Source organism: Schistocerca serialis, chromosome 3 (assembly GCF_023864345.2).
Source record: "Schistocerca serialis cubense isolate TAMUIC-IGC-003099 chromosome 3, iqSchSeri2.2, whole genome shotgun sequence".
Lineage (NCBI taxonomy): Eukaryota > Metazoa > Arthropoda > Insecta > Orthoptera > Acrididae > Schistocerca > Schistocerca serialis.
The window spans coordinates 519699301-519710741 of record NC_064640.1 but is presented as its reverse complement, the minus strand read 5'-3'; the positions used below and the strand labels follow the sequence as shown (position 1 = coordinate 519710741).

The 11441-nt window shown below is 41.5% G+C and overlaps 1 protein-coding gene across 1 annotated transcript in view; it reads left to right on the top strand.

The window, feature by feature from the left end:
• Nucleotides 1-10265: 10265 nt before the first annotated feature.
• Nucleotides 10266-11441, top strand: part of LOC126469530 (uncharacterized) — a 33432-nt gene continuing 32256 nt past the window's right edge. The window contains exon 1 of the mRNA XM_050096650.1: nt 10266-10424. Coding sequence (XP_049952607.1) covers nt 10371-10424 — 54 coding nt within the window. The 5' untranslated portion in view covers nt 10266-10370. The remainder of the gene's footprint in view (nt 10425-11441) is intronic.

Sequence of the window (11441 nt, the reverse complement as noted above, 5' to 3'; positions counted from 1 at the left end):
ATATCTGCCACACTCTCTCCCCTATTACGTGATAATACAAAACGAGCTGCCCTTTTTTGCACCCTTTCGATGTCCTCCGTCAATCCCACCTGGTAAGGATCCCACACCGCGCAGCAATATTCTAACAGAGGACGAACGAGTGTAGTGTAAGCTGTCTCTTTAGTGGACTTGTTGCATCTTCTAAGTGTCCTGCCAATGAAACGCAACCTTTGGCTCGCCTTCTCCACAATATTATCTATGTGGTCCTTCCAACTGAAGTTGTTCGTAATTTTTACACACAGGTACTTAGTTGAATTGACAGCCTTGAGAATTGTACTAATTATAGAGCAATCGAATTCCAACGAATTTCTTTTGGAACTCATGTGGATCACCTCACACTTTTCGTTATTTAGCGTCAACTGCCACCTGCCACACCATACAGCAATCTTTTCTAAATCGCTTTGCAACTGATACTGATCTTCGGATGACCTAACTAGACGGTAAATTACAGCATTATCTGCGAACAACCTAAGAGAACTGCTCAGATTGTCACCCAGGTCATTTATATAGATCAGGAACAGCTGAGGTCCCAGGACGCTTCCCTGGGGAACACCTGATATCACTTCAGTTTTACTCGATGATTTGCCGTCTATTACTGCGAACTGCGACCTTCCTGACAGGAAATCACGAATCCAATCGCACAACTGAGACGATACCCCATAGGCCTGCAGCTTGATTAGAAGTCGCATGTGAGGAATGGTGTCAAAAGCTTTCTGGAAATCTAGAAATACGGAATCAACTTGAGATCCCCTGTCGATAGCGGCCATTACTTTGTGCGAATAAAGAGCTAGCTGCGTTGCACAAGAACGATGTTTTCTGAAACCATGCGGATTACGTATCAATACATCGTTCCCTTCGAGGTAATTCATAATGTTTGAATACAGCATAGGCCCCGAAACCCTACTGGAAACCGACGTCAATGATATAGGTCTGTAGTTCGATGAATTACTCCTACTACCCTTCTTAAACACTGGTGCGACCTGCGCAATTTTCCAATCTGTAGCTACAGATCTATCGGTGAGCGAGCGGTTGTATATGATTGCTAAGTAGGGAGCTATTGTATCAGCGTAATCTGAAAGGAACCTAATCGGTATATAATCTGGACCTGAAGACTTGCCCATATCAAGCGATTTGAGTTACTTCGCAATCCCAAAGGTATCTACTTCTAAGAAACTCATGCTAGCAGCTGTTCGTGTTTCAAATTCTGGAATATTCCATTCGTCTTCCCTGGTGAAGGAAATTCGGAAAACTGCGTTCAATAACTCCGCTTTAGCGGCACAGTCGTCGGTAACAGTAACATCGGCACTGCGCAGCGAAGGTATTAACAGCGTTTTGCCGCTTGTGTACTTTACATACGACCAGAATTTCTTCGGATTTTCTACCAAATTTAGAGACAATGTTTCGTTGTGGAACCTATTAAAGGCATCTCGCATTGAAGTCCGTGCCAAATTTCGGGATTTCACACTCTTCTGAACTTTGCATGCTTTTTCCGTTGCCTCTGCAACATCGTTCGGACCTGTTTTGTGTACTATGGGGATCAGTTCCATCTCTTACCAATTTATGAGGTATGAATCTCTCAATTACTGTTGCTACTATATCTTTGAATTTGAGCCACATCTCGTCTACATTCGCATAGTCAGTTCGGAAGGAATGGAGATTGTCTCTTAGGAAGGCTTCTAGTGACACTTTATCCGCTTTTTTAAATAAAATTATTTTGCATTTGTTTCTGGTGGATTTGGAAAAAACGGTATTGAGCCTAGCTACAATGCAATGAAAATAGGTTAATTTATGAACGCTCTGTTAGTGCCTGATGCTCTGATGATGTCACAGACTAGGAGTAGACGAAGCTATAAGTGTGTTATAGGAGTGTTAGACGAAGTTACGAAGTTTTTATGTAATTTTTTTGCAAATAGTTTAGCTATTTAGTGATGGAAAACGCAATTACAACTTTTAAGTAACAATAGAGAGGAATTTTGTGAATGCTGATTGTGGAAGTCTTGCAAAAGTTGATACACTTATGATCCACCCATTTAGAGCGACAATGGGATCAACGGCGCACATTCTTTTACCTGCTCACTGCAACATCATTAAACTCACCCAAAACTAAGGAACTACAAAAAATTTCTCAATCGGTCCATGTATTGTAACTATATTGTCGAATATCAGTCATGAGCTATGACCCAAAGCACAAAAAAATTTCTTTGCGAAACTTAGTGCTGATTTCCCCTGTAGAAGATACTCAACATAGATATTGTTTCCAGCAGACATGCAGTGGCACAACAGATACCGCAGGTGATTGCAGTTTGAGGAGTCACATGTTTGCATAGTGCAACAGTCATATATTTTTAAAAGTTTTACAAGAAAATAGCGAAAGCAAGAACTGATTTTAGCTTGTCTCGATTGTGGAATGTATTGTGCATGGTGACTGTAATTAAAGTAAAACTTTCAGACCATTGTAGAAACAACACCACTGGTCGAATAACATCAAATTGCAATGGAATACTATAGGAGAAGGAGAAAAAGTATGGCTGAATAAAAATACATAGTTACAATATCTAGCAACAGATGGCACAGCAAGCATCATAATTTAATAGTGGTCGACTACAAATGACAAATCATACATCAATGCCTACGATGTACATTTGACTTTAAACGAACTGTACTACTCAGTGTGCATGAGTGTACAGGTGTGATACTGTTAGTTATGTAAGCCCATGCGCCACAGCAAGGTCATGTCACATCAGATGATAGATTTTTACTTCAGCAATGTTTTTACAAGCATACAGGAGCACTAGGTCCAATTGACATGCATAGCACCAGATAAAGACAGCAAAAGGATATGCTTCTTTCACAATAGAATGGACACCCTAATTTTTCCCTGCCGTTGCTCTGCAGCCACCGTATGTTTGTGATACTTATTTGTTTTTATCAGTATTCCAGCTACTTAGCACTTCCAACAAAACAGAGGCTATGCCTTGTGCACTCCAGCCTTTTCGATATGTCATAAAACACTACGAATTTCTCTTATATTTCTCCTGATTCGTTATGTGCAAAATGTGCCCACTGTACAAACCATTATGCTTCACTATACAGCTCTGAGAGCAGCCTTTAATAATATGATAAAAATTGAAGGGTGGGATGATAATTCATTACATGAAGCAATTGGGCTAAATAGTGTACTGGATGGTCAAACTTTCCTTTTTCTACAGCAACTGTCCAATTCGATTTTCCAGAATACAAGTATCTTGTCTGACATCTTACAAAGTAAAACTCTGAATATAGGACGCCCTAAATTCGAAACTGAAAACTGCATTAAGGGTATTGAAAGATTAAGATGTGGGGAAATTATTCTGAAATGCATAATGGGACCTAAGAGACTTATAAATTCAGCACGAGTATCTCAAATAAATTTTAATGAAACATAAGCAAATATTCGGAAATTGAGAAGGCTAGCATTCGAAATAATTGACACAGTAATAGTAAACATAAAAATTAGATTCCAGGACTTTCATGAAATACATTTTACAAAACTTGTAAATGAGAAAAATTTCGCAGGTTACAGTATGCCAAACAATCTCCTGGTACATGAAGTTGAAAAACTACTAAAAATATATCCTTTCCCTGACAGTGAAAAACTGGAAAGAGAATTTATATATTTACAACAGTGAGGCTAAACTTCTACAGCCTCATGATCACCATAAATCCATTACAAACAACCGATTAAAAAACGTGTTTTTTGAATGTGTGAAATCACTGTCGTTGGCTCTTGCAATGCCAGCAAACACCAGATCTTGCCAAAGATGCATGAGTACATTAAAACACAGTAAAACGTATCTTCACAACATAATGACAAACTTGGCAGTTTTAGTTAGCTATAGAGGAGGGAACTGTGAAATCTTCAATCAAACGACAGGAGTTAATATCTCGTGTTGTCGATATTTACGCCCAGAAAGAGGACAACAGAATAGAACTAATTTATAAAAAAGATGTAACAGTGAGTTACTATACGTTATATTTTTATTAATGTGTGACTGTTTAATATTTTTATGCATTTCTTTACAATAATTTATGTACAAGTTTCAGTCATAGTTGCAATAAGTTACTTTTGCAGTGTTTCTGTTTTACAAGTTCTTGTTTTAAGGTTCTTTTGTCTTCTTTCAATATTCGTAATTATTAGCATATCCTATAAAACAAATGACACACTTCGCCACTGCAGAGTACTGACTAGAGGTGGTTATGCCAGATCAACTGATGTCATTTAACGTTCGTCCTACCTCTCTGACCTGTTTTGAGCCTCCATTCATGTGTCTGTGTGTGTTAGAGCAACATGGTTAAATGTTGAAACTTCTCAGAATAAAAAAAATCTACTAAATCTGAGTACAGGAGATTAATAAATCACTCAAAATTAGAGAACTGTAGGAGATTGCTCAAAGACATGAACTGGATAGATGTTTACAATACTTCTGACTCAAATGGAAAATACAAAGCATTCATTAATAAAGTTACTTCCGCTTCTGAAAATTGTATTCCCCTAAAGGTAAGTCAAATCAAACGAAGTCAAAAAATGAATCATGGATTACACAAGGAATAAAGATATCATGTGGGACAAAAAGGAGACTATCTACTATCTAGGTACAGCTTTGATGTTATCATTGTAATGCATTGCAAAAAATACTGTACAGTACTGAAGCAAGTAATCCAGAAAACAAAGCAGTTTTATTATGAGAAAAAGATAATTACATCTGGCAAAAAATAAAAACTGTATGTGAAGACAGAGACAGGTGGGGTCAAAAAGGAAGATGAACAGATAGCTCCAAAAATAAATAAGACATTAGTAACAAGTGCAGGTTGTGTTGCAAACCCCCTAAACAAGTACTTTGTTTCTGTTGCTTACAGCATGGGGCTATCAGCTTTGGTGAACAGTGCAATGGATTATCTGAGACCATTCTTTAAAAATAAATTTAGTGAAATGGAAATGACACTTACATCTTCCAAAGGAGCAGCATCCATCATAAAATCCTAAAAATACGAGTATTCTAGGGGGTATGATAACATATCAACAAAGTTAATCAAAGAGTGCTCATGCAAGTTGACTTCGATCTAAAGTTATATGTGTAATCAATCTCTTATCAGTGGAACATATCTAGACTGGCTAAAATATGGTAAGGTTAAGTCTCGTTACAAGAAGGGAGATAAAGAGACACCATCAAACTATCGGCCAATTTCACTTCACTTTAGCTGGCTGTTTCAAAAATATTTGAAAAAGTTATGCTCAAGTGTCTCCTTAAGCATCTAACTGCAAATAATACACTCCTGGAAATGGAAAAAAGAACACATTGACACCGGTGTGTCAGACCCACCATACTTGCTCCGGACACTGCGAGAGGGCTGTACAGGCAATGATCACACGCACGGCACAGCGGACACACCAGGAACCGCGGTGTTGGCCGTCGAATGGCGCTAGCTGCGCAGCATTTGTGCACCGCCGCCGTCAGTGTCAGCCAGTTTGCCGTGGCATACGGAGCTCCATCGCAGTCTTTAACACTGGTAGCATGCCGCGACAGCGTGGACGTGAACCGTATGTGCAGTTGACGGACTTTGAGCGAGGGCGTATAGTGGGCATGCGGGAGGCCGGGTGGACGTACCGCCGAATTGCTCAACACGTGGGGCGTGAGGTCTCCACAGTACATCGATGTTGTCGCCAGTGGTCGGCGGAAGGTGTACGTGCCCGTCGACCTGGGACCGGACCGCAGTGACGCACGGATGCACGCCAAGACCGTAGGATCCTACGCAGTGCCGTAGGGGACTGCACCGCCACTTCCCAGCAAATTAGGGACACTGTTGCTCCTGGGGTATCGGCGAGGACCATTCGCAACCGTCTCCATGAAGCTGGGCTACGGTCCCGCACACCGTTAGGCCGTCTTCTGCTCACGCCCCAACATCGTGCAGCCCGCCTCCAGTGGTGTCGCGACAGGCGTGAATGGAGGGACGAATGGAGACGTGTCGTCTTCAGCGATGAGAGTCGCTTCTGCCTTGGTGCCAATGATGGTCGTATGCGTGTTTGGCGCGGTGCAGGTGAGCGCCACAATCAGGACTGCATACGACCGAGGCACACAGGGCCAACACCCGGCATCATGGTGTGGGGAGCGATCTCCTACACTGGCCGTACACCACTGGTGATCGTCGAGGGGACACTGAATAGTGCACGGTACATCCAAACCGTCATCGAACCCATCGTTCTACCATTCCTAGACCGGCAAGGGAACTTGCTGTTCCAACAGGACAATGCACGTCCGCATGTATCCCGTGCCACCCAACGTGCTCTAGAAGGTGTAAGTCAACTACCCTGGCCAGCAAGATCTCCGGATCTGTCCCCCATTAAGCATGTTTGGGACTGGATGAAGCGTCGTCTCACGCGGTCTGCACGTCCAGCACGAACGCTGGTCCAACTGAGGCGCCAGGTGGAAATGGAATGGCAAGCCGTTCCACAGGACTACATCCAGCATCTCTACGATCGTCTCCATGGGAGAATAGCAGCCTGCATTGCTGCGAAAGGTGGATATACACTGTACTAGTACCGACATTGTGCATGCTCTGTTGCCTGTGTCTATGTGCCTGTGGTTCTGTCAGTGTGATCATATGATGTATCTGACCCCAGGAATGTGTCAATAAAGTTTCCCCTTCCTGGGACAATGAATTCACAGTGTTCTTATTTCAATTTCCAGGAGTGTATATTGTCCACGTCACAGTTTGGGTTTCTTAATGGTTCTGATTTAGATAAAGCTATTGACACAGTGAGAATATACTTAATTCATTAGATAGTAAATTTGAGACTCCTGTCATTTTCTGTGACGTGTCAAGAGCCTTTGACTGTGTGAATCACAGCATCCTCTGAAGTAAGTTAAAATATTACAGTGTCACCAGCACTGCTCCGAAAGGGTTTGATTCTTATCTAACTAACAGAAAACATAGGGTGTCACTGCGAACTACCTGTGAGTAATCAGTCAACCTTCATCTGATTGGGAATTAATTAGATGTGGTGTTCCTCAAGGTTCCATCTTGGATCCATTGCTTTGTCTTGTGTACGTTAATGATCTCTCGTCATAGTTACACTGCCAGATGCTATGTTTGTTTTGTCTGCAGAGGATACAAACATTGCAGTAAGTAACAAGTGAAGTAAATACGGAGAAATAGCTGCTAATCAAATTTTCATTGACATTAATAAATGGTTTAAAGCTAGTACACTATCTTTAAACTTTGAAAAGACCCACTATATGCATAAAATAAAAAACTTACATACATCGTTTACTTCCATTCTATTATGTCGTGCAGGATCATATTCTGGGGTAACTCATCAAACCAAGCAAAGGTTTTGAGCGTGCAGAAGCGTGTAATAAGAATCATTTGCGGTGTAAATTCAAGAACACCATGTAGAAACCTATTCACGGAACTTTGTATTCTAACCACTGCTTCTTAGTGTATTTAGTCCTTAATGAAATTTGTTGCAAGTAATACACTGCTGGCCACCGTAAATGCAACACCAAGAAAGACAAGAGGTAGCACAACAAAATTTATTTTGTAGATAACATGTTGACCAAGTATCAAATCATTACGTTTACAGACGTCTGTGACATGTGGTTCCTGCCAGAATCAGTAGCCAGAGTAGCCGCCATTGTTGGAGATCACCGCTGCCACACGTCTCGGCATTGAGTCAAAGAGACGTTGGATGTGTTCCTGCGGTACAGCACCCCAAGCAGCTTCCACACGTTGCCAAAGATCATCTGGTGTGGCAGCTGGGGATGTAATCTGGGTCACTCGTTGAGCAACCATGGACCACATGTTTTCTATCGGCGAAAGATCCGGAGAGCGAGCCGGCCAGGGAAGCAATTCAATGTGGTTATTGACAAAGAACCTTTGGACAATGCGTGCCACGTGTGGTCGCGCATTATCCTGTTGAAATATGGCTGTGGCCGAGCCCTGAAGGTAAGGAAGGACAACTGGCTCCAGCACCTCGGATATGTAGCGCCAGCTATTTAAAGTACCGGCAATGCGTACTAGAGGTGTGCGAGAGTAATATCCAATACCGCCCCATACCATAATACCCGGTGCAAGACCAGTGTGGCGGTGCATAACGCAGCTGTCCAGCATCTTCTCTCCACGGTGTCTCCACACTCGAATCCGACCATCGTGGTGCTGCAGACAGAAGCGTGCCTCGTCAGTAAAGACAACGTCATTCCATTCTGCCATCCACATCCGTCTGTCATCACACCATTGGGGATGGAGACGTCTGTGGTTCTGCTTCAATGGTAGACGAAGCAATGGACGTCTTGCGGACAGACCACTCTGCTGTAAACGGCGTCGAATGGTATGCGCAGACACTGGATGATGCGTTACAGACGAAATGTGCTGTGCTATGGTTCGGGATGTCACTGAGCCATCCGTCACTGCCATGCGTACAATTTGCCTATCAGCACGTGCAGTGGTGCACCGAGGTGAATGCGATCGACCACGTCGGTCCGTCGTACCCTCCTGCATCCAACGGTCACATATCCGCATTACAGTTTTTTGGTTTCGTCCAACACGACTAGCGATTTCTCTGTATGATAATCCACAATCTCGGTAAGCCACTATCCTTCCTCTGTCGAGCTCGGATACTTGATCAAACGATGTTCGCTGTTGTCTACGAGGCATTACTGATCGTCTTGTGAAACAACCACAAGGTAAACACACGTGCCGAACGTACACTCGTCGAAATCGCCAAGCCTTAAATGGCGCTATGAGGTGGCGCCACAGGCGCGCGTGATGTGCGTCTGCGCTGAAATTCTAATCAGTTGCATATCTCATCGCTGCAAACCCATGGTGTAAAATTCACTTGAATCGGATGCTTCCTTCAGGGTGTTGCATTTACGGTGGCCAGCAGTGTATATCTCTATTCCAAACCAATAGCTCAATACATAGTATCAATACTAGGAATAAGAACCATCGACATAGAGACCTAAAATCACTTACCTTGGTCCAAAAAGGGGTCCTATATTCAGAAACACGCATTTTCAATAAATGGCCAGCCACCATACAAATTTTGGTTTCAGATAAAGCACGGTTTAAAGAGAATCAGAAAGACGTTTTGATAGGCCACTCCTTCTAACCTATAGATGAATATCTTTACAGGGACTATTAGGCAAGCTAAGGAAAAATGTATGTTAGATTTCAGTTTTGACAGCACTTGATCACAACAGTCAAGATTAGGTATTCTGTGTGTGATAAATTTATTAAAAGTGCATAACAGTGTTTCATTCCGACAATGTATTTATTCTGTAAATATTAGCAGTTCCAGTTTACTGCAATGTATTTTGACAGTTTCCAGACAAATGATCAGTGTAGTAAGTATTGTATTCAAACGTATTTTGTTTTTTATGTTATACTTTCTGATATGTTCCACACCCACGAGAATAACATCATTTTTGGGTCCATAGAACGAAAGCTGAATGTGATCTTATCTAATCTAATCTACACATCTGCAGAATACACTGACATGATCCTTCTGAATGGCGAAGCTCACAGTAGTGGAAGAGCGATTCGTCACCTGTATGAAGATCGTTCTCCACGACGTCCGTCTCCATGGCATACCCTTTTCGTCACAATTAGACAATGACTTTGAGAAATGTCACTGTCAGCAGGCGTGACTGTGATTCTCCAAGGAGACGTCACACACCCAAATTAGAAGAAGCCGTACAGTATCACGTTGAAAAGAGCCCGTCAACGAGTACAGGAGCAACATCTTTAGCTATTAATGAGTTCAATTGTAAAACAAGTGATTCGCTTGGTCATATCTAATCAGTTACTTGTAAAAGTGGTCGCATTACCAACATGTTTTCAAATAATTATAGCACGGAAACGATCCGGACATGGGTTCCAGTTCAAAATATTATCTACTCACTCCCCTCTGCAAGCCCTAAAAGTTTGTAACGGGAATTTCCGAATACCCTGTATGTACGATTTCTGTGCATACTGATTATGATTCGCACAGGGCGTCATCGGAACGGAAGACAAAAATGAAACGAATATCTTAGTGTAAAATTCAAGGAAATTATTATAACGAGAACTTGGATGAATGATGACTCACAGTAATGAAATGCGATTATTTTACTTTCTAGACTGTTGTGAAGAACGTTGTTGAATGGTGCTTCCAGAGATCACTAGATGCTTCCGAGTCTCATCTTTGCAGTTCGTAATATCGATAGTGATGGAAATTGATATTTGAAAATTGTGAAGAGTTTGGCGTCTGCTTCCAGAGACCAATTTCAGACAAATCTCTTACTCAGTGCTGGAACATGATGAAAATCAGTGTAAAAGTTCCGGATAGCAGTACCCTGCTACCGGTGGAGGTAAGAAATAGAAGTATACGTAGACAGCGACGACAAGGGGTTGAGAAGTGTGTATGTAGTGTAGCGAAGTTTACGTTTTCAGACAGTTCGTAACTTCGAAAGCAAGCCAAAAAGAACATGGTATTGTGTGCGAAACCTTTTTGACGGTGCTTTCTAATTTTCCCAACTGCTGTAAGTAAATTAATCTTCCAAGTGTGATATCAGAATGATTTGTATTTTCTGAGCTTAATATAAAGGCAAATCATGTGTAAAGACTCACAGGTCTGTAATGAGGTGACGACGGCGAGTGGTAGTGATCGACCGTTGTTTTCTTGGAGAATCGTCCCCGCATTTGCCTCAAGTAATTTTGGAAAAGTTCACGCTTTGTTATTTCCACACTGTCATTTGTTGTTCACACAAACTTACTCTGTTGTCATGTCAAATCCACCATCGGTAGCAGTTTTCATAAAACATATATATATTTGGTAAAGCTGTGTCACAGATAAATGGAAAAACATTGTTTGTTTACTTTTCATAAATCGTTAGCGACTAAGTGCAACATCTTGATTTCTTCAAAAGAGAGCCGCCAGTTTCCATAAATAAAATTCCACGAAACGCCTACACAAATAAGGTGTTTGGCATGCATTTGTGCCTTAGTTCTTTCCATATAGACTCTAAAACTGAAGCCATTTCATATAATTGTGCTACCTGTAGCCGTATGATGTTATAAAGAAAGCTAATTGCAGTGGGAGAATTTTCTGCTTGGCATTCATGAAGTCACTGCTGAGGGTTTTCAGATGTTGAGTTCAGTGTATTGTTTTGGCTGTCATCTAGTCTATATAACTTTCAGAGCTGTTAACAATAGCAAGGTAGAATTATTCCCATTGTGACTCGAATATGTGTATTGATTGTCTTCATGTGTTTGATATCCAGATTATGTGAAAAGATGAAGCACAATCTGGTGGTGTTCAATTGAGATAAAAATGTTAATGGCTGTATTGGTATTTAATGAAAGATTAATTTTTGATTTCTGTTGTA